The sequence below is a fragment of the Lissotriton vulgaris genome, chromosome 9, assembly GCF_964263255.1.
Source record: "Lissotriton vulgaris chromosome 9, aLisVul1.2, whole genome shotgun sequence".
Taxonomy (NCBI): domain Eukaryota; kingdom Metazoa; phylum Chordata; class Amphibia; order Caudata; family Salamandridae; genus Lissotriton; species Lissotriton vulgaris.
The window spans coordinates 354,707,703-354,732,065 of NC_141697.1; the positions used below are offsets into that span (position 1 = coordinate 354,707,703).

Below are 24,363 nucleotides of genomic sequence, written 5' to 3' on the forward strand. Positions count from 1 at the left end.
GATTTATCTTTAATTTACAATTTTCATAATTGTAAGTTGTTTCTAACTGTTGAAAAAACTAATAAAATACATACAAACAATAAAAATGGAGCCAAACAGAGCCACCAGACAACGAACAGGGGTACGACTCATGCAAAAGTCTCCAGATCCAGCCTGACGCCTGTGAAATTCAAATTCGTTACCAAAGGTAAGTAGCATTTTCTTCAGGGCACTCCTTTCTCAACAATGTTCCATCAAACAGGTACCCTTTTCAGAGGAATTCTTTGTCTATACAGAATTAAGAATGTTGTCCAGTTCAACTACAAGGGAGAAGGAGAGGAATTGGAATGTTTTAAATATTACTTCTCCAAGGAACCCAAATGAGGATTTTCATCCCACTATAGGTCACAGTTTTGTGAACATGCTCCTACAACAGGAACCCTTCAAGATGACATCTAAGGTCTCTGGGATTAAAAGATACAGACTGTTACAATCTTACATTCCATAGGCATTTTCCTGCACCTTGATGATTGGCTCTTTACTGCTTTCTCTCAAAGTGCAGGTCCAAGAAGTTTGTCATCTGCTCAGGAGCATGAATTCCTTTTACATCTAGTGAAGACTCACCTCTAACATTCACAAGACCTAACCTTTATACCAGTACAATGACAGACAAGAACATGGTTGGTCTTTCTTCCAGAGGAAAGGATTACAAAACTCCTTAATAATCTATGGCTGATGATCAAGAGTCGATCTTCCCCAATTTGAGAATTGATATGATTGCTGGGTTTATGAAACTTCTAAAAATGCCACTTGTCTTAATGGAGAATCTTTTATGAGGGGTTTGTTTATCACCTTCGATTTACAGAATTCTAACACATAGCACAATTTTAAAGATATTAGGGAGCTATTTTGTATGATATGGTGGCATGGTATCTCTAGTACCCTCTAGAGACACAATAGTCATGCAGCTTAAAGTACCTGTACATAGCACATTAAGCAAACAAGACAAGTTGCTAGCCTCATGCCCCTCGGGGGCTGGTTGCATGAGGTGGTACATCTAGGTAGGTTTCTGTCCGACCATGTGCCTCTACTGGTTACATACTCATGGCGTCAGTGTAACCTTTCGATTCCCACATGGCATCACCGTCCTAGAGCTCTGAAAGATTTTCTGTTTTACATAGACATAGCAGTGTCCCTAAAGGCATATTTAAGTGACGACGGTGGACAACTACTAGGGCTAATAAATGGACCACACTTAAAGTAGTGTTGTTTGGCGAATGTCTTTACAAAATGTTGGTTACAAAAGATCAGTTGCAGAAAGATCTGAAAATGTAGGAAGAAAAACGGGCTAGTTTGCAGAGACACAAGATTACAGCATACAACAGAGATTGGTGAGTTTCTGATCATGAAGAGTAGAATATGGGGGTATATGGGCAGAGCTGGATACGTTTACTCTCCATGACTTAAGACTAAATCTACATATGGATGGAGAAAAACCAGGCAAGCTTTTAGCCTGGCTGAATATGAGGGAGACTCCCACACCTATGATAGTGCTGCTCACCTCAGAGGATGCTTCAGCGGTGAATACACATATAGCTATTAATAATTACCTTAGGGGATATCTGGCAGAGGTATACATGAGACCACCACAGACTCGGGAGTTGACTTATCAATGTTTCCTAGTGGGAGTAGAGGTCCCTAGACTTTGTGGGGAGCGGAGGTTAGATTTGGCGGCAGACATTACATAAGAAGAAATACATACAGTTACCCTTGGCATACCATACAACAAGGTTCCAGGGGCGGGTGGTTTGCCATCTGAGTTCTACCATGCCTATGTTTCTGTGCTCTATAATTACCCATTGAAGGATTCTAAGGAGGCCAGAGGCTTTGGCAGCCTGCTGCAGACCCTAAGGGAGGCTGTAGTGGCCATGCTGCTAAAACTGGACAGAGATCCTCTGTTATCTCGATCCTACCAGCCTTTGTCCCTGATGAACATGGATGTAAATGTGCTAGTCATTGTAAAACACTGTGATTTGCTCCCTGGCTCAGGAGGATCACTGTGGATTCATATCTACTAGAAGTACCGTCATGAATATTAGACATCTAACCCCAAGTCGTGCATATGATCTGGGCCTCTGTTATGGATGCTGTGTTAGTGGCCGTGAGTACTGAAAAGGACCTGACATACTAGATTGGAGAAGCATGGAGGTGGTTGTCCGGAAGATGGAATTTGGCTAGGTTTCCTTGCTCCACTCCAGTCCCACTGCTCATTATCAATCGGGTGGTTACATCTCTGATAGCTGGAATGTGGAACGTTGGACTACACAGGGAATGCCCCCTGTACCCTTCTTATTTGCACTGGCCAAGGAACCACAAGCTATTCATCTGCCTGAAGTGTTAAGTGCATGGGGCATTTGAATGGGGGACTCCACACGTAGAGTGTCCCTTTACGCAGATGATTCCCTACTCTATCTGCAACAGTCACTAATTTAGATTCGGAGGTTGCGGGAGGAGCGTCAGATATTTGGCGAGGCCTTGAGATTATACCATAACGGGGGCAAATCATTAATCTTTCTGTTGACTGGACTGGAAGGAGTTTAGATAGACTTCCTGAGATAGGATTGCACTAGTACATATATAAGTTTCGATATTTTGGGATTCAGGTAGCACACATAGCTGAGGAGCAACTCAATCATAACATAGGTAGGGTGTTTATGGTCTGCCAGGCCTCTATACGTTTTTTGGTTTTTATGTTGTTGTCCACGGTAGAGAGGGTGGTGGTGGCAAAAAAAGTTTTATTTCCACTGGTGAGCTTATACAACTTACAAAACTCCATGTGTCCAGTACACCAGACTGGAAATCAAAATCAGTCCTGGCATATGTTTTGAAACCAGCCCCACTCTGCAGCAGGCCCATATTAGAATGAGGCAGTGGAGTCTTACAGACATTTACCTGCATCCTGCTAGAAAATGCCAGAATGCAGAATGGCCAGTCTGCCCTGGTCTCTGTCACAATTCCCCTGGAAGAATTGTGGAATCCTTTTGGAATTGCAAGGTAGCCTGTGAGTTTATATTTTAAACGTTCCTGGAAACGTCGCGGAGTAGATTCCCTAGTACTTCTGGTGAATCATTTACATGATACCCAATGCCCATTCTATGCGTTTCCCATACAGAATGTAGTTTTGACCACCTATTGACCACGTGGGACATGGTTAAGCAAATGTTAGCGGGGAATCATAGTATTCAGAACCTCTACTTCTGCTCCTCATGGATGCTTCATGCTTGAAATATATTGAACAAATTCTGTGTAATGCAAACATGGTTAACTACTAAAGATGTGATATGAGATCCATACTAAATGAAGTCCAAGCATCGTTCCAGCTCATCGGCTATTGGTTTTGTATTTCAGCATCCGGAGAGATATACTTCCGCTAGTGAAATCCCTCTGTCAGGATGTTGAGTATGAAGTGCGATCGTGCATGTGCCGGCAACTGGAATACATAGCGCAAGGAATAGGGTAAGTAGCATCTTAAAGTGAATAAACTGAAAAATATGTAATGTGTGTAAAAAAACCAACTATGTTTGCCTTTGGGTACCTGCAAAGTATTGCAGTAGTCCATCTTATGAACGAATCATATCTGAAATAGTGTCTGCTACACATATCTAGAGTATGTTGCATGCTGTTATTTTACTTGCTGTGATGTGTTCTACTTGTTAAACCCACATAAAAAGTAGATTTGCATTTTACAGATTTACATTTTATATCTTTGTTTTCACCGTTTAACTTTATACCTTTTAGAGTTAATATTATCTGAGTGTTGAAAGGTATTCAAGGTTTGGATATAGTTCATTAGACTAAAAAATATAACTAAGTGGTGAAATGCCTGAGTAGCATTCATTTTCTAAACCAAAGCTTTTGTGCCAAGAGATTCTAAAGATGTCAATGGTAGGGTGATCGATACATTTAAGGGAGCTGCTTTTCACTTATGCATATTAACCAAAACCAAGTTAATTAACTGCTGGTTTAGGTGGGTATTTTAGCTATGCAATCCCAAAGGCAATAGTTCTAGCTTTTTTCTTTATGACCAGTTTGTGTATGATTTTGTGGAAAGATGAGTGACTGTAAAAATGGTCGGATCAATCAATAGCTGCATAACTGATTGAACGGATGTAGTTAAGTGTGGATAATTGGGTAAAACTGGGTACATATATTTCTACATGGCAGGGAGTCTATTCTACCGGACCTGACGGGAAAACGAAGGACTGGAATGAGCCTGAGAATAATTCAAGCATTATTTACATCACTCTGTTAGTTGCATAGTACCGGGAGTGGTCATTATTTATTGCACAGTGTAATTCAAACTAAAACTGCAAGGGGGGGAAGAGTTTTGATTGAAAACTGACACTGTTTAGTTGTGTCATACTGTGATATGTTTTGCTGTTGGTTTAATGTATTTAATATTATGCTTATCCCGCTAAAAAGGCTATTTCAACACGCTGAGGGGAAGTTTTATCAAGGTGCGTACCAGTACCCCTATGATACAGACAGCGCATTTTCTTTGATTGGGCTGAGCGCACCTTTTAAAAAGTGCGCCTGTCGCAATCAGGAAAAATGCACTGTATTAGCATGAATGCGCTGCCCCCAGGATAGCCACAAACTTGCGATAATCTGGGGGAAGCGCATCGCTGTAAAAAACAGGCAGAAACACGCCTGCACTTTGAAGGGTGGACAGAGATCCCCTTGCAGGCAGGTGTAATGAGTGACTGAGCCCGCCTGCAAGGGGATGTCTGGGGTTATGGACCCCCTTACCCCCACCAGAGGGCTACCATCATGGGGCTTAATAAAAGTGCACCACCTTTTAGGTGGTGCACTGTCAGAGCATGTTAGAAATGGGATCTCTGGCTGGCCAGGGCTTGCGCCAAAGTCAGTCAGAGACCACCATTCCCAAGTCAGGGCAAGGGAGTTACACGCCAAGATAACCCCTGCTCACACTCTAGGTAACGTGACGAGAGCAGCAAGGGTAAACTTGGAGGGTATGTAGGTTAAGTGTTTGCGCGCGCACCCAGCAACAACACCCAAGGCCCACCATAAAGGAAACTCCACAAAAGGTTATATATAAAAATAGCCTTTGTATTATACCAAAACACATTAGATAAAAACACACACTTTACAATGTGCCAACAGGCCTGGGCAGAATTTACAGAGGATATGTACAAGACAGGGCCACATGGACCACTGTCAGGAATATGCACTTTCAGAAATAGTACTTGGTAGAAATAGTAATTAGCACATAGAACACTTGTAGCATCAAATAGCAAATGTTGCACAAAATAGAACATAAAGCACACAACCAGTGACCACTGGTAACAGTTAAGTACCACCTACGCAACCCTAACCACCTTAGGAAAAGGTCACGCAGGGAACCAGGACCGCACTAGCAACACCTGTACTAGGAGAAAAACAACCACCTCAGTATCACCATACATTTAGGGGTATAGGCAAGAACACATAGCATATAACGCATCAAAACACATTCAGAGGTGCAGGGAAGGAAAACACATGATGCCTAAAAAGATTCAGAGGTGTAAGAACAATTGCGCAGCACTCACATAAGTCACCTCTCTCCACCAATGCCCCACTCGTTGCAGCGGCCCTCTGGCAACCGGGTCGCTCTGGGAAGAAAAAAGAAACTGCCCCCGCACTCACCGGGACCTCGCTGGTGCTGCGGGGGGGCGTGAAACACTGCTGGTCTCTTCCTTCAGGCAGCGCGGGGCTCCTCTCTAACACCGGAGCCCCGCACTCTCTGCCATTCTCCTTTCGCGTCAGGGCTCTCCTCTTGCTGGGGGAGCCTCGTGGACAGACGCAGCTTCTTTGCCGGGCAGGAGTGCGGGGTGGCCTCCCGTCCGCTTCCTAGTTCTCTTGCTCCTCCCCCGATGACGCGGCGGGAGGCTCGGCTGGCTGGGCCAATCCCAGCCCAGCCTGCGGGGGATGCCAGTGGCTGCCTCTCTTCCAGGGGAAACTCGGCCTCGGGGTCGCGGCGGTGACACCACGGGGCTGTTGAGGGGTAGGCTCCCTCTTAAAGGATCAATATTTGTCGGCAGGGTCCCTGGCGGGCTGGGCACCCGTCAGAGGACTAAAAACGGCCCATCAGGCGCCCCCAGGCGCTGGAGAGAGAATGTGCCTTACCATGTCCCTCTCTCTGTTTTTCCCTGACCCTTTCTTTCCAGCCAGTCTTTCCCTCTCCCGATGTCTCTATTTCTTTTCCTCCCTCCCTGTCATTTCTCTTTTGCCCTCTCTATTTCTGCCTGTCCCTATCCCTCTGCATGTTCCCACAGTTCCTGTCCCTCTCTGTGTCGCTGTCTCTTTTTTCTTTGTCTGTAATTTAGTCCATCTGTCTTGTTTCCTCTGTGCCTCTTTTCTCTCCGTCTTTTTTTCGGTCTCTCTGCAATTGTCCCTGTCCCTCTGTCACTGTGTCTCTCTGTCCCAATCTGCCCATCTGTTGTTGGCAAAGGGTAAGAGGGTGGCTATGGCTTTGCTTCTCTTCCTTGTGTTTTTCAATTGCTAGAGGTGATTTTTATCTCCAATATCTCCCAATGTTCACAAATATTGCTAGGAATTGTGATTCTCATATTACATAACTAGATGAATCCTAAACTTTCTAAGTGCCATCTAAGTAAATGATTAAACGAATGCCCCTTACTATAAAGTGATTTTTTCAGACAAATTGAAGGGTTGGTGGGATTCGGCCATAGGAATGGTGAAGTAAGCATCTTTTAGGTCCAGTGTGACTAACCAGGGTTGTATGACGTGATATCGCGGACATAGATATCGCGCGTATTTACATCGCGACTTTTAAATCCCAACGGCGATGACATCGTCAATTTAAACATTGCGCGTTGTTGCGCCGCTAATGCGGCCCTTTAATTGGATTGCGTGTTACATCGCCGACATTATATCGTGCGACATATCAACACGATGTTCAATGCCTTCCTATTACATTTCAGCCATGTTTGCCTGTATGCAGAAAGTACGGGAATCTGCTGGAATTATTTAATAACCAGGTTTTGGGTGGGACAAGTAGATCACGAGGAGTTTTGCATATAACTACTTACAATTAAAGTGTGAGATTTATGACACAGATGTTTTTGATAAAATTGTTCAAATGAAGTGGAATTTTTGTTGCCAGGACCGAGATTGATTGAATTGAAATATTGGTCATCATTATAAAGTAAGTTATGTTTTATTTCCTTGGGTTCCAAAAGTACAGCTGGGACTATAATTAGAGGCGTGAATTTAGTAAGAGAGTGTTGGAATTTCACTGAGGTTTTATCTCTTTTAGGTAATCTAATATGTTCAGAATTTAACTAGTTTTGCCTGTCTGGCCCACCCCGACCTTTTAATCCACCGGGCTTTTCCCCAGTGTCATCGGGCTGCATGCTTTGGAAGCTGATTTGAAGGCCCATGGTCGCCCCTGAGACGTTTAGGACTTTCCGCGACTCTTCGAGGTTAATCGTCGCTGGCACAGGGAGGCTTCAAGTGAGAGAGAGAAAGGGAGGGTGGGTGGGTGGGAGGAAGAAGGCAGAAAGAAAGCGATCAGAGTTTGAGGAGTGAGTTAGAAAAGTGTAGGAGAGTGAGAGAGAGTGGATGATAGGATAAAGAGAAATACCACGAGGAGGGGTGTTTAAGGTGAGTATTTTTGGCAGAGGTGCATTTGGTTGTCCAGTCCAGCCTTGTGGGCAGGTTTCTTTGATTAATGAAGTGCTGAGTGCATATGAAACACAGCCAGGCCCACTAAGTATAAACTGATAAGGTATGAGTTGATTTCCATTCTGGGAGAATGGGTTTGACAACAAAACTACAAAATGGCCCAAGAATGCAATATAGTTTTTCTCAAGTTTATTCAAATGAGTGAATGTGTGGACTCGTAAGTCATAAAACATGTGTAAGAGATCACCACCCTGCTTTCGTTTTGTCCAACGCAAAAATGTTGCTAAATGCCAAGTTTGTTGCACCTGTAGGGCGCCTGCTTTGTGGATAATGAAGAAGCTTGTTTGTCCCAGCGACGGGATTCTTTCCTTTTCGTTTTTTAACGCTCCAATGTATCCCTAAGTTACACCAAACTTAACTAAGTTTCAGAGGGTGTTAAGTCATTTTATCACTGCTGTAGGCATCGTAGCATTAGCAGGTACACTGTTACTATACTACAAAGTGTAGTATGCAGCATGAATTGACGCACTGCTTCACAATTCCTCCATAGGTCAAAGAGCATGTGAGTCTGCAGTTCATCATACTGCAGTACAGGTTGGGGTAATCCATGTGGCAACCTATGTAAAGTATTCACTGAAGAAGTATATCTTCAACCTGTGCCTTAAAGGTGTAATGGTGAAAGTCATGAACTAAATCACCTTCCTTGTTGGTGAAATTTCTGTTCCCAGAGTAATCAGCAATGTGCTGCATGTTCGCATCACAAGGGTAATAGGCCCAATATATAGGCAATTCCTAAGCGCATGCCTCTTTGTATTTGTGGACATTAAATTCTGTTTCCCAGCTTTGCATCAAAGAGTCAGATGAGACTTGTGATACCATAAAAGGGCTAGTGCAAAAATACAATACTAGCTCACACCTCTTGAGAATGCTGACTAATAGAAAAATCTATGCCTGGTGATGTGCCTCACACACTCTAGCCCTTGAGGCTAGAAACAGGGTCTAGTAAGGAAGCGCAGCAAGCAGTAATGGTTCTTGATGCTAGTTATCTTGCAAATCGTGTTCTATGAGGAGAAGGGACCCACAATCATTAGGACTTTGTACGGTTGTATGACGCGATATCGCGGACATAGATATCGCGCGCATTTACATTACGGCTTTTAAATCGCAACGGCGATGACATCGTCAATTTAAACATCGCATGTTCTTGCGCCGCTAATGCGCCCTTTTATTTGCATCCATGCATCCATCCACCATACGGTCCATCCATCCATCCATCCATCCATCCATTCATCCATCCATCCCTCCGCCAGCACCCACACCCCCCACCCAGCACCCATCCATGCATCCATACACCCATACACCCATCCATCCACCCATCCATCCGCCAGCACCCATACACCCATACACCCATCCATCCATCTCCCAGCACCCATTCATGCATCCATCCATCCCCCACCCGGCACCCATCCATGCATCCATCCACCCATACACCCATCCATCCACCGATCCATCCGCCAGCACCCATCCATGCATCCATCCACCCTTACACCCATCCATCCATCCCCCAGCACCTATCCATGCATCCATGCATCCATCCACCCTTACACCCATCCATCCATCCCCCAGCACCTATCCATGCATCCACCCATACACCCACCCATCCATCCATCCCCTAGCACTCATCCATGCATCCATCCATCCATCCGCCAGCACCCATCCATGCATCAATCCACTCATACACCCGGTGGAAAAGCCCGTTTCTGCATTGAAGAATTTTCTGTTTGAAAAGGCCGTTTAAGAAGCAATAGTTTGCATGTTTGCATTTGTTTGGCGTGACACTCTGCCTTTTGAATCGTGACACTCTGCCTTTTGAATAAATCTCTTGAATTTTCTGTTGGAAAAGCCAGTTTCTGCCGTTTAAAAAGCAACTGTTTGCATGTTTGCATTTGTATCTGTTGGAAAAGCCAGTTTCTGCCGTTTAAAAAGCAACTGTTTGCATGCCACCTTAACATCGCATGCGTTGTAATTGCATGCGATGTTAATGGCCTCGCTCGGTCGTAGCATGCGTAGTAATAGCATGCAATGTGAACGGCCATGCGATGTCAAAGTCGCGGTGTGATTGCACCGCGATGTTTTGACCCCGATGTGTTAGGTGTTTCCCCTAGCCAGTCTCCCTCTAAAAGCACTTCGATATTTTGTGCCACTAGGGACACCCATATAGTTTGTGCCGCTGAGGACACCACTAAGAGTTGTGCCGCCAAGGACATCCAGTGTATTTGAGGTGTGGTGACCTCCCATACAAGTTGAGGTGCTGGGACCTCCCATAGTGCTCCTGGGGGGTTGTTTGATCAATATTCTTATTTTTTCTAAGTCTTTTCCCCTTTAATTCAATGAGATCGTCATTGGGTAGGGTATGTTGGTTTTCAATGACATCATCCTCCTCAGAGGGTAGTGATCTTTTAGATACAATAACTTTAGATAACGTCTCCAACATACAGGATCATATTTCTTTATGGATCAAACTTTTGAACGCCTCGTTATCCATATTAGGGATGGGGGCTTTAGCCTCATCATTTAGGTTATTGTCAAGAGTGAATCTAAGTAACTTGGTGTTGGTCGAAAGTTGGGGTTTGAATCTCCCCAGGTCCAAGTTGTTTTTACCAGGTTTGGACTACTAGTTTCTTGTTTTTCGTAGTGGAAGAACTTGGTTTTGCTGGGGTATGTCTCAGCTAGGTGCTTGACATCCAGGTCTATATTTGGTCACACAGTGCTTGTGCCACTGATTGGGTAGAGGAGAATTTAGTGGGGAGTTTTGTGTCATAGCTGTATTGATTAACTATGATGGATATTTTTTGAGATCCGGAGAAGATCATGCAAATATACTGGTATCGGCTGGAGAACCAGTGTAGGATGCCTCCAGTGAATCTTTGTAGTTGACAATGGGATGGTGACAGTGTCTAAGGCATTGAACATCTCAGAAGTATCAGTATGCAGGGGGTAATCCATATCTGTTTCAGTAAGGAAGCCATCTATGATTTTGTTCTGCTTCCGGCTTGCCAACAGGGTATGGGGGAATTCTATCCTCCTTCACATTTATGTAGGACAAGGGTGCTTATTTGTTTACTTTCTCTCTGTGCTTAGGATCGCCAGGAGAAAGTAAAAATAAATATGCAAGGAAGTGGTTTATATATCTCCCTCTTACCCTAGTGCGGATGATTCTTAGTGTATTAAGTTCCACACCATGACCATGGGTGTGTGGATATTAATAAGGAATAACATCTGTCCTAATGGCCTGTGCACATATTTGCAACAGACTGGCACAGCTGCTTGATGCTGCCCCACTATACTGTTAGCTAATTAGAACAGCTCAGAGGGGCAGCAGTTAGCTCTCATATCCCTCCTTCATTGGTACAGATATTAGGGCAATTGTGTGATCTGGCAGCTTACATTTGCCCCACTGGTCTGTTGTGAGGATGCAAGGCAGCTCTTATCCTCCTGGCAAGACAAGGTTTTACCTCCCTCACTTTTGGGCATTGCAAGGGATGAAGAGGCGCAAAATGTTTGCCTGACCCATTAAGCAAAGTCATTGGTGTAGTGAAATCCCCCACTGTACTTCTTTGTACATGGGAAGAGAGAGATGAGGGACAGAAATGTGCATCCTTGGCCTTGGGCAAAGCCAAAGTGTAAGCAATTTCCTGTCCCATTCAACTGGAATATTTTTGGGGGCATGGGAGCACACATTCTTCCCCAGTCTTCGGACTAGTCAGAGGTGTGATAAATGCCCCTTCTGTATACTTGGAGTTTGGTGATAAATATTAAACACTGGGCCAGATGTATAACGCATTTTCATATGTACCAACCAGATTTTGCGAGTTGGTAACTTATTAATTGACTACAACGCATCCAAAACGCCTCGGCACGACTGATCCTTGATGTACCACGACACAGCGACATCACCCCCCCACCCCCCCACCTGAGAAACCTGCACTGGCTCCCCGTCAACAAGAGGATATCCTTCAAGCTCCTCATCCACGCGCACAAGTCACTCCACAAGAACGGCCCAGCCTACCTCAACAGACTGCTCTCCTTCTACACCCCCAACCGTCACTCTACACTCTGCCGACCTCTCACTCACCACCGTCCCGCGCATCCGAAGAACAACCACCGGCCCTAGCGCCTTGAGACCCTCATGGGTATGTAGTGCGCTTAACAATTGACTGATTGATAGATTGATTACAGACTTGCAAAATAGGGTTTGCGGGTCGCTATTAGGAAGGGGTGTGCCAAGGGCATCCCTTCCTAATAGCGAGTCGTACTGATTCGTAGGAATGTTTTGCAAAACATACGAAGTTTACCTCTACTTTCAAATTGGTGGTAAGCCATTTGCAAATGAAGAGAGGTCTCTAAGGGACCCCTTCCCCTTTGTAAATGGGGCACAAAATTTTTTTCAAAGCAGGCAGTGGTCTTAGGGACCACTGCGCACTCTGAAAAATTGAAAAGAAAACTTTTCTTTTTTATTTTTGAAAATTCCTCTTTTTTTCTTGTAAGGAAAATGAGCTACATTTAAAAAAGACTGCTTTATTTAAAAATCAGTCACAGACATGCAGGCCATCATCTCTGTGAGTGCCAGCCATTCCCAAGGGTCGGAAGTTTCGACCTGCCTCATGAATAATAATGAGGCAGGTCCCTTGCGCCCCATTTGGGAATCGCAAACAGTGTCTCAGACACTTTTGTATATCAGGTTTTGCGACTCACAAATTGCAAGTTGCTAAAAACCAAATTTGCGAGATGCCAACTTTGATGGTCGTACATCTGGCCCACTGTGTTGGGCAATGTAGGAGAGGGACTACTGCATTTACCCCTTCCACTTAGGCAAGAATAGTGAGGGAAAAAGTTATGACATTCATGTAAGCCAGTCAGGATTACAATCGTCAATTAGTAGTGCACATAATATAGTAAAGGTACAAGACCGCAGGCATGGCAGTGGTAATGCAGTGAGTTTACAGTCTCGCCCAACCAGGAAAGTGGCTTGTTAGTAATGTTGCGCGGATAAACATAAAAAATTCATTCACTTAGGGAGGAGAATCTAGAAAGAGAGCTAAGGTGGCATAGGTCTGATCTATGCAACACTACAGACATTTGTCCTTGGACTCCAGGAGGATGAACTGCATGTTTTATGTATATTAGAAATGGAGTCCATATTCTTTCAAACTTGTTCATTGTAGCAGTTAATTTCTCCATTGCATTTATTGTCCACAGTTTGAACCTCCAGATAGTCGGACAGGGAGGTGGACAATTTCCAGTGTGCAATGAAAAGCCTTGCAGCAAGAAACAGTTATGTCAGCAGTATACCTATTAGGGTGGTAAATAAGCAGATTCTCTAAATCATTGCCAGTGTCCTCAAATAATACTACAATGGGGTCTAGCTTCAGTGCAGTCACTGATGTTGACCTGATCTGGTACAGTATTTCTTTCCAAATGTGTTTGTTGTGTTGTGTGACCATGCGCAACATTGTGTCCGTCATCTGCCAACACCCCTATGTAGATTCAAACATTGTGGCAGTCTCATGGGGATTAGGTATCAGTCCATTAAAATTTGTTGCCATTTTCTTTGTGTTGAGAGCATAATGATGTAGCGTTTTATGTAGGGCTCATGCTCTGAACCTACATCAACAGTGTAGGGTGTATGGAATCTGTGATTGAGTTTGGAGGGAGGTCTGTTTATGGTAAGGTTTGTTTCTGAAAGTGAGCCTGCTATTTTGGGTTGGGTTCATCAGTGCAATCTCCAATCAAAATTGATCCAAGAACTCCCATGCAGGTAATAGTGGAAGAGGATGAATCAGTTGAGGACATTTTGAACTCTCTTAAGCATGTTTCCAATGAAAAATTGGGTCTACTTAAAGGTTAGGCTCATAAAAATGTTCCCAAGAAAGGTGCAATTCCTGTGCAACACAAACTCAGTAGAGTTCCTGTTATGGTTAGGTAAGGTGTAAAAGAGTTATTAAATGATATGCTAAAGGAGGGGATTATTGAACCTGTAGAGGTCTCAGACTCGGCTTCCTCAGTTGTTTTAGACACAAAGCTGATGGTCACCTGGGATTTTGCGTGGACTTGAGGTCGCTCAATCAGAACATCATTGCCAACACCTACCCACTACCAAACATTAATAAACTTGTCATGTTGCTGAAAGGTGGTACATTTTTCTCCAAGCTTGAACTTAAGAGTGCATACCACCAAATCAAGCTCCACCCAGACTCAATGTCCCTCACTGCTTTAATCATCTAGAGGGAATTTTTCAATTTACTCGCATGCCGCTGGTCTCTCTTCTGCGGCTAGCCTGTTTTAACACATGATGCAACACATTGCTAAGGGCATGGCTGACCTCTTGTTTTTTCAAGATGACTTCTTGTTTTTTGCTAAAACAGTGTGTTGAAACAGACAAAGGATTGCTGATGTTGGTATTACCTTGCGCAAGGAGAAATGTTCTTTCCTTTCTGAGAGCGTAGAATATTTGGGCTATACATTGTCATCCGAGGGTGTGAGACCGAAGTTAAGTCTCCTTAAGGCTATTGAACAAGCAATGAGACCCATTGAAAAAGACCAGCTAAGATCTTTCATTGGTCTAATTGAATATTATGCGAAGTTCGTCAAGTGTTTCGCTGGCAAAACTGAGAAGCTCAAGGCTCTCTTGCAGAAAGGTCAGAGTTTTGTGTGGAGCTCGCAGCAACAGGAATGTTTTGATTACATCAAGAAAGAAATCTGTGATGCTGGGATTCTGTTGTCTTTTGACATCAAACTAAAGTCCTTAATAACTGTTGATGCAAGAGCAACAAGCCTGGGTGCTGTCCTCTCTTAAAAACCTTGTTGAGCTGCGAGGACAGTAGCCTTTGCATCTGGGACACTAACTAAATCGGAAAGGAACTATTCCGTTATTGAGAGGGAGGCCTTGGCGGCAGCTTGTGGTGTAGAGTACTATCGCACATTGGTGTGGGACACAGAATATTTATTGCGCTCAGATCATAAACCCCTTCTTGCTGTCCTCTCCACTGGAGGGGTGGGTAAGGGATCAGCTCGATTTGCCAGATTGGCAGCTAGGCTGCAGGAATATCATTATTTTCTTGTGTAAACTCCAGGTTGGCAGAATAAACAAGCTTGCTGCTTATCCAGGTTGGCATTAGACAATTCTCAGGCTGACGATACACTTGGCTCCGACAAACATGATGATTCTTTTGCTTCTGCTGAGGATGTGCTGTGCTAGGAGCAGGTGCCTTCTCCTTGGAGGAGCGGAGTGGGGAGATGGCTAAAAACAGTACGCCTATAGAAGTGACGGGTCTGGTGACCTCTGGTAGAAGAAGAGAGAGTTGTGTATCTGCATCTGTACGTCCCTTCCTCAAATATTTGGACGAATTGTCCACTTGTGGTAACAAGGTACTTATGAGAGGAGACAGGTTTGTTCCTCCTTTTGGCTTAAGGAACAAAATCATTAGCATGGCTCATGAGGGTCACCTCAGTCAAGGCTTGACGAAGCATCAAGTCAACACTCTGTTTTGGTGGCCAGGAATCGATTGTCAAATTTGGGAATGGGTTGTTAGTTGCAAGATCTGCAAGGAGGGTGAGAAGAGACTCAACGTTGGAAATCAAGTGGTCATGAGTCACATCTCCGATTCTTGCAAAGCTTCACACAGTGTCTGCAATGATTTCATTGGCCCCATGTCAGACGTGGGCGAGGACTGCAGGTTCGATTTGGCTGTGGTGGATGTGTTTTCCAGGTGGCTCTCTGTGTCCTTTTTAAGGGAAATCACCACCATATCTACCATAGTGAGTCTTAACAAAATCTTCTTGGAAGAGGGTACCCCATTCGTTCCTTATCACAGACAATGGCACACCTTCAGTTTCCAAAGACATGGAAGTTTTTCTCAAGAAACATGGTATCACTCATCATCACACTACTTTATACAACCCCCAAGGTAATGACATAATAGAAAGGGCCAACAGAATGGTGAAAGGAGTTGTACAAACAGTGGTGTCCGCTGGTATATATGTTAAGAAGGTTGTACAGGATCTGGTTTGGGCCTATCGCACTACCACTCAGGAGGCCACATCTAAGCCTCCCTTTGAGATCATGAGAGGCAGACCTCCTGGAAGCAAGCTAGTACCTTCTTGGTTGAAGGAGTTGGTATTGAGGGATGGCTCTTGGACCTCTGAGTTGCGGGTTGATGCGATTCCTCAGGGAAGAGTGGTGGAGGGCGATTGGGTCAAAATCAGGTCTGGTCGCACTGCTAGGGGGTTGTCCAAGTTTAAAGGACCGTACAAAGTCTTGTATGCTTTTGACTATTATGTCATTTTGGAGAATGGAGAGCGCTGAAATCGGCTCAGAGTTGCGTTTTATTAAGGGGGAGGAGTCTGTGACTGAAAAGAGTAGAGAGTGTGGGGTTACCTGTTCATGGATGACGTGAAGTTTGGCCACTGTGAACAAAGAAGGCAGGCTCCTACTGCGTCTGAAGAACCTGCCTTCCTAACGAGTTTTGATGGAAGGGATGCCACTTTTGGGAACTTTGAGGGTGGAGCTACCTCTTGTGTTGAAAGGGTTTGTAGACCACCTTTGTTTTTAAGGGACTATGTCTCCTAATCTCTTTTCCTTTGCTTTCCTTTCAGCCTCCACCAATCTAACTAGTTTTTCTTCTCTGCTTTTCTTACTTCTGTTCTTATTGTTTCTCTGGTGTTTCTCCCTTGTTTTGCCTTTTCTTGTTCCTCCTGTTTTAGTTCTTTGGCCCTCTTGTTGAACAAAAGGGGATGTGTTATGTAGGGCTCATGCTCTGAACCACGAGGGCTCAAGGACGCCTCGCGCCAGAGGTCTTGTGGTCAACGCAGCATTCAAATGTGGGCGGTTGGAGCTGGGAAGGACAGTTGGGGGCTAATGGTGGCTAGAGTTGTTGTGCTGGCCAGGTATTGGTGTCCGCTCTTTCCTGTGTTAAGAATAAATCCACGTACCTTCATCTGCACCGTTGTTCAGCGTTGTCCTTTTATCCACAACATAGAGACAGCTGTACAACAAATGTTCTTCCAGGATACATTGGAGGTTTCTATACCCAGTTCACTCCTGGCTACTAGACATGTGAAATAAAATTGAGAGATATATGTAAGTTACCCAGAAATCTATATAATTTCTATATGCTCTTCATCGTGCAGTGATCTTTCAACAGGGGTTTTATAGTAAATTGTTTCCGCTTTGCCCAGTGTATCAACTGAATGTTATCAGTATGGTCTTGTCAATTTACCTATTCTGTCCTTTTTCTTCAAATTGGTCTCCCAAAATGATTTTGTAGTGATCCAACCATTTTCTAAGCTCCCATCATGTAGACGTGAGGAGAAATCAGAATTGTAGAATTCAGTAGTTATCGTAGTGACACTTCCTCTCCTCACAACTAAGTTGCAGTACTGCATCATTATGGAGACAAATTGTAGGAGATTTAGTTTTTTCCATACATGAGGAACAGCCATTGTAGCATATACAGAGGCGTGGAGAAGTATTCATTCTCAACCAGGACTTGTGCCTTTCGGCTTCCAGAAACAGACGCCATTAGATAGGCCAATGTAGAAACAATGCCATCTTTCACCATGAACACGTTTCTTAAGTTGCCTCCCTTTCACACAATAACCATTTACACACATTTTTGGGCGTGACAATGCTGGATTAGTTTCTCTGAATTGTCTACATTGTCACGACTCCTTGAACACCATGTACTAGGCCTTGACACACGTTGTGCAAATGTGGCTCAGTTTTTCATTTAGGAGAATACAGTGAATGGTACACTATATATTAGGGTACACGTATAATTGGCATGACCTACCCTATAAGTAAGCATGGGCGTAAAATACGTTCCGCTCGTGGAATTTGCGGATTTTTGGCAAATTCGCAATCCGCCAACTCTCGCGAATTTGCTGAAAATTCGCAAATTCGCACGCAGCGGATTTTCGTGCTTGGTGATACAATATTGCGGCACGCGGCGCTCACTTACCATCATTCAGCGTTTGCATAGTTGTTTTTTTCCATGTTGTGCGTGTGCTGCGCCATTTTGGATCTTGCTGTGGGATCCCGCAGGAGTTTGTCGACCGCAATTACATCATCGCGGCTTGCCACCTTGCACAGCAAGAGTTTGTCAACGCGAGTACGCCGTGATCACGCATCGCGGGAGTTCGCAACTGCGAACACGTAGATGCGGCGGGCAGCAACAATCTCGCACTCGCGAAATTGCAAAATTTGCAATTCTACACAAGAAATCCACCAGCAAGCAGCATAAACCTTCTGAAAATGATGATTTTTTTATCAGAATAACTCCTCAGGTTGACATTTGCCTGCACTTTCTTTTGCAAGGAGTCCATTTTGGGGGGAGGGGGGGAAGGAAGTGCCCCACAGTCTCCAACTTCCTCTTCCTGTCCAGCAGGCTCCTCCCAGTGCTTTGTTCATGTCCTGGTCACTTTGATTTGGATCTTGACCTGGAAGGATTACTTTTTGTGGATGCTGCTGGATATTTGGATTTAAGGCCTTTTTGACTTTCTTTGGATCACTTTTGGATTAGAAAGTTCACAAGTAAGTTTGTTTGGGGCATTACAGTTGCTGCAACTACAATTTTGGAATTTTCGATTTTTGGGCTGTTGTTGAGGCCTTTTGCCCAGGGGTACTCAGTGGTGCATGGACTGAGTCTTTCTGTGGGGTCTCTTTAATGTAAACGTCATGGAGGGCATGGATGGCATTGGATTGTGGTGATTTTTGTGTGTTTTTCGATTTGTGGGCTGTTGTTGGGGCCTTTTGCCCAGGGGTACTCTGTGGTGCATGGGCCTAGTCTTTCTGTGGGGTGTCTTGAATTTGAACATGATTGAGGGCATGGATTGCATTGGATTGTGGTGAATTTTTTTGTGTTTTTCGATTTTTGGGCTGTTGTTGGGGCCTTTTGCCCAGGGGTACTCAGTGGTGCATGGACTGAGTCTTTCTCTGGGGTCTCTTTAATGCAAACATCATGGAGGGCATAGATGGCATTGGATTGTGGTGATTTTTGTGTGTTTTTTGATTTTTTTGGGTGTTGATGGGGCCTTTTGCCCAGGGGTACTCTGTGGTGCATGGGCCTAGTCTTTCTGTGGGGTGTCTTGAATTTGAACATGATTGAGGGCATGGATGGCATTAGAATCTGGTGATTTTTGTGTTTTTTTCGATTTTTGGGGGTGGTGATGGGGCCTGTCCATGTGGGTGGGGGCCATTTTGAGGACTGGTACACGCAGGGCCTGACCATGTGGTGGGGTCTAGGGGCCATCTTGAAGCCAGGCAGTGTGCTTTGTTGTGCCATAGGCCTGCACCCAGTCTGCCATGCTTTCATCCATTATACCCAGGGCTGCTCTGTGGTGCATGGGCCTAGTCTTTCTGTGGGGTGTCTTGAATTTGAACATGATTGAGGGCATGGATGGCATTGGATTGTGGGATTTTTGTGTGTTTTTTGATTTTTGGGCTGTTGTTGGGGCCTTTTGCCCAGGGGTACTCTGTGGTGCATGGGCCTGGTCTTTCTGTGGAGTGTCTTGAATTTGAACATGATTGAGGGCATGTATGGCATTGGATTGTGGTGATTTTTGTGTGTTTTTTTTTATTTTTTGGGGTGTTGATGGGGCCTGTCCATGTGGGTGGGGGCCATTTTGAGGACTGGTACAGGCAGGGCCTGGCCATGTGGTGGGGGTCTAGGGGCCATTTTGAAGCCAGGCAGTGTGCTTTGTTGTGCCATAGGCCTGCACCCAGTATGCCATGCTTTCATCCATTATGCCCAGGGGTACTCTGTCAGTGGTGCATTTTATTGGTCTTTCCATTTTGGGGGGTGGATATATTAAAAATGCTTACTTGCAAACAATTAATTGAAGGGCTACATATGCAACATTTATTTAACTGATGTTCCTATGGCTTTGTTTGCTTTTAGGTGCAGAAAGACGAATCATCAGCCTCATCGTTCCTCATCAGTGCCAGGAACAAGTCCTGCTGCGGTGTGTGCAGCACAACATCACGTGTGGCCACAGACAACTCTCCAACTTGTGCAACTGCGGCCTGCTGTTCTGACATCTGAAGAAGATGGCCCCAAAAAAGTTGCCCGTAGCTCCTCTAGCAAGAAAGTTGCCAGTAAGGAGCAGAAGAAGCAAGTGGCGCCACTTACCAAGGAGACTGGTGTGCCGATCGCCGCATTGTTTGGGAAAAAGAAAGTACGCCTTCAGCAGCAGTGGGGTCTGCTGGGGACCAAGTTGGGAGCAGCACCCCCGCTCCATTGGGCTCAGTGCCACCACCACCACCCCAACTTAAGCCCAAGCCCTTGAGTGCTGCAGATGCAGCCAGTCTAGTTGTTCAATCACCATCGACCAGTGATGTTGGCTCATCGCAAGAAAGTAGCAGCATCCCTCAATCAACACAGGTTGTTGAAACTCATCTGACGAGTGTTCAACCACCACAGCCGCAACAACAACCACATGTGCAAGTACAAGCCCAAGTACATGTGGAAGGAGAGGCTGCGCAAGGAGATGCGCAAGCAGAGGTGCATGGAGCGGCACAAGTGCCCACAATAGTTGTTCCTCCCGAAGTAGGGGCACATCAGGAAATCAACATTCAAACCGAGGTATCATTTGAGGAAGCCACTCCTCCTGATGATTCATTGTCTTCCAGATCCCTAGCAAGGAAAAGATCAAGGATGGTGTCTACATCTTCTTCAAGCCCCCTTCCTTCTGATGATATGGATGAAAATTGGGTACCACCACAGCCGTCTGAGAGTGAGACACCCCATGATCTGACAAAGGTAGCTAAGCGTAAAAGGAAGGTCCCCGAAAGTCTCGTACTTATGGAGTGTGATGATGACGCTGAACAAGAAGTGGCGTATACTCCTGCTGATGAAGACTCTCACGACGACGACGCAGTCATCATACACGTCACTCCAGCCTCAGCGGGCATGCAGCAAACAGACATTTTTACCCTAGCCCGAAATGCTGCTGAGCGTGATGTTGTCGACGTGGCAATGGGACCACCACCAATGCAGTTAACTAGTACACCACCACCTACCGCTTCCATATTTTCTCGCCAGAAGGGACCTCTATCCACCTCGACCTCCATTTCCTCAATTAGTGGTGCTGCAAGTGCACAACGTAGTAAAGTTCGGTAACACACATCCTCCATTTCATCTGGCATTAGCATTCCCAGTATCGCCTCCTCCGCCCCCCACAGACATTTGAAGTCCGCAGTTTGGGACTTCTTTAGTGTTAGCCCAACAAGGGAAAACATAGCCATTTGTACCATTTGTAAGTTTTGAGTTAGTCGTGGTAAGCTTGGTACCAACTATGGTACCGGAGGCCAGAGAGGTCATCTTGAGAGACAGTACACTGTCAAATGGCATGCGCACCTAAAGGTGATCAAGGAAGCCGGAATTGCAAGTCAACAAACTGTATCCGTTGATGTTTCATCTGATGATGACGAGGAGGAAGAAGCGTCAAACATTTCTTCACTTATACCCAGTACCCCTGTCAGCAGCACACCTCCTGCAAGATATATGAGCCACACTAAGAGTGTGGGAGAGAGTGAGACCAATGCGAAAAAGTTCATCATCACCGAGCGTAACTGGGTCGAAGAAGTCATCATCATCCCGTAAAATGGTCCAGCCCACCATTAGAAGCATGTTGTTTTCAGATGCGCCATTTGAACGCAACCACCCAATGACGCATCTGTATAACACTAAGCTGGCTAAAATGCTAGCGCTGGACCTTCTCCCTTTTTCTTATGTGGAAGGGGTTGGTTTTCTTGAATTAGTGGCAACGCTCTGCCCTAAATGGAAGGTTCCTAGCCGGTTCTATTTTGCCAGAGTTGCGGTTCCAGCACTACATGAAGATGTGCTGGAGGTGATTGGGGCAGCTTTGCAGAAGAGTGCTGTTCACACTATACATCTGACAACAGACATGTGGACCAGTTGCCAAGCCGTTGATTACATGTGCATCACTGCACACTGGGTCTCTTTTTCAGGGGTTAAAGCAAAGCTAAACGCAGGTGTTGAGCCGAACAACGTTTTTAAAGCTGCTCGGAAACATGCAACACTAGCCATGTTTGCCATGGAGAAAAATCATACAGGAGAAAACATTTTGCATGAGTTTAACACAAAGGTCTTTCAATGGCTGTCCCCAAGAAAACGCATGGCTGGTTATGTTTCCACGGATAATGGCGCCAATGTAGTTAAGGCCATGGATAAGGGTAACTATTTCAAAGTGCCGTGTTTGGCGCACTGTATAAACCTGGTTGTAAAAAAATTTTTGATTGAAGAAAGTCCAGTCTGCGAGTTACTGACCACCTGCCGAAGAATGTGCACACATTTCAACCATTCTTTTAACGTCCGGAAGCAGCTGAGGTGCCTGCAACATGAGCGTAAACTGCCAGTGAAAGCACTCATCCAGGAGGTGGTAACATGTTGGAACTCAACCTTCTACATGCTCGAGCGTCTGTTTGAGCAGTGTGCGGTAGTCGATCAGTATTTCTTTACACAGGGTGCAGCTATGAAGGACCTGAGGATACACGTGGAGCAATGGAAGCTAGTTAAAAGCCTGACAGACATGCTTCGTCCTTTTGAGGTCTTCACGCGTGCAGTCAGCAGAGAGGACTGTAATTTGGGAAAAGCTATCCCATTGTTGCGCATGCTAGAGCACCAATTGAAGGCGGTGTCTTCTACGTTTCAAAATGATGAAGAAAAGGAACAAGCATTTGAGTTGGCGGAGAAGTTATTACAGCGCCTACTTTGCGATGAACGTCTTCAAAAGATCAACACAGAACGGCATTACATTTGTGCTACTATTCTGGATCCACGGTACAAAAAGGCACTGGCAGGCAGAGTATTCTTTCCTTTTGATGACGCAGAAGTTACAAAGTACAAACATTGGCTAGCTGTGGCAGCCAGGAGATTTGAAAAAGAACGGCAGGAAATTAATGGAAAAGGCAGTACATCAGCATCAGCAGGCCATCCGGAGTCAAAAGAATCCACTTCTGCATCTGTGGCTGTGGCAGAAGTGAGTGATTTTCCCTCTCAACCGTTAAAGACACCAGCAACCGGATCATCTGCACCAGACACAACAGTAACATTGCGTGAAGAAGAGGATTGGCTAACTCAGCTTGGGTTTGCTTCTCAAAAGGTCCCAGCAAAAAGTAAGCAAAGTGGAGGAACCCTGGAGAACCTTGAGTCGATGGTGCAGGACTATCTGAATGACTCAACAGAGGTCTATGTTCATGATGACCCATTGGCGTATTGGCATGGGAAAAGAGAATTGTGGCCAGAGATCACCAACCTGGCTATAAATTACTTGTCCTGCCAAGCGTGTCTTCTGAACGTGTTTTCAGTGCTGCTGGTGGCATTGTAACTTGCAAAAGGACCCGCCTCTCGCCCAAAAATGTGGAGAGGTTAACAATGATCAAGATGAATCAGCACCTCATAGCACCAGATTACAAAATACGAGTATACACGCAGGAAGAAGACGAGGAGGACACCAACTTAGATGAGGTAAGTTCTTCTCTGTTAGGTGACCTACTCCCGCCTGAATTCGCAGAGTATCAGGACGAGCTTTTCTTCCCTGACACCGAGCCCTCAAAATGAGACAATGAATCAATAACTTTCTTTTTCGTCCTTATTCACTTTTATTCCTGTGTGTCTGTCTTTCTTTGTTTTGCAAAATCTATATAAAAAAACTTTAATCACTTAATCACAAAAACAAGCCCATCAGCAGAACTGTCTTCACTTATTTGCTTATTGATTTGAAGGTGCCGCAGTCTGCATTCCTCAGGTTTACAAGTTCACAAGAACATGCTCCTCTATCCTCCTCCTCCAGAGTCCTATTTCCCTCAAAGCAGATGGCTGGATTACGCCCAATAAAGAAAGACTCTGCACTTGTGGGGGTGTTCTACTTCTTTGCGGGTGAGTTGACAGGTCTGGGGCCATTGCTGGGAAGGTCTAATACCGGATAAAAGTGGTTTGGAGAAAATCGAAGGTGACATTTTTTTTGCGTTTTTGCTGACTTGCTTGTCTTTAAGGTGCTGTGTGGGGGGGTTCCGGGTGTTTGTGGGTGGGGGGTTTTGAGGTCTGGGAGCACTGCTGGGTATGGATACTTTTGATTGCAAGAGGTTTGAAGCAAATCCGTGATTGCAAAGGGGAGTTAGGGCCTAGCTGCAGAGCGCACGCGGAGTGATTTTGGAAATTTGCCTGAAAATGTCAAAGTCCCCATTTTTGTAGTTTTGCTTTTTGGATTTGGGGGGGTCTTCTACTTGTTTACGCCTCGGTTGACGGGTCTGGGGCCATTGCTGGGAAGGTCTAATACCGGATAAAAGTGGTTTGGAGAAAATCGGAGCAGAAAGAGATTTTGCGCTTTTGATCACTTGCCTGCCTTTGGCGTGCTGTTTGGCGGGCTTTTAGGTTGTTGCGGGTGGGTTTTGGGGTCTGGGAGCACTGCCTGCACAGTCTAATGTTGATTGCATTTGTTTTTCAGGAAATCCATGGTGGAAAAGGGGAGTTAGGGCCTAGCTGCACAGCGTATTTGGACTGAATTGAAAGAAGGCCGAAAATATTCTAAGTATGAGATTTTCTATTTTTGCTTTTTGCCTGTATGGGAGTGTTCTGCTTTTTTGTGGGTGGGTTG

At 45.0% G+C, this 24,363-nt stretch overlaps 1 protein-coding gene across 2 annotated transcripts in view; it reads left to right on the forward strand.

Annotated features, from left to right (window-relative positions):
* The window catches only part of PPP4R4 (protein phosphatase 4 regulatory subunit 4), a 1,899,245-nt gene that overhangs the window by 646,980 nt on the left and 1,227,902 nt on the right, over positions 1–24,363 (forward strand). For both annotated transcript variants that reach the window (XM_086937722.1, XM_086937723.1), the window contains exon 7: positions 3,388–3,495. In XM_086937722.1, the coding sequence (XP_086793848.1) occupies positions 3,388–3,495 (108 nt within the window). The remainder of the gene's footprint in view (positions 1–3,387; positions 3,496–24,363) is intronic.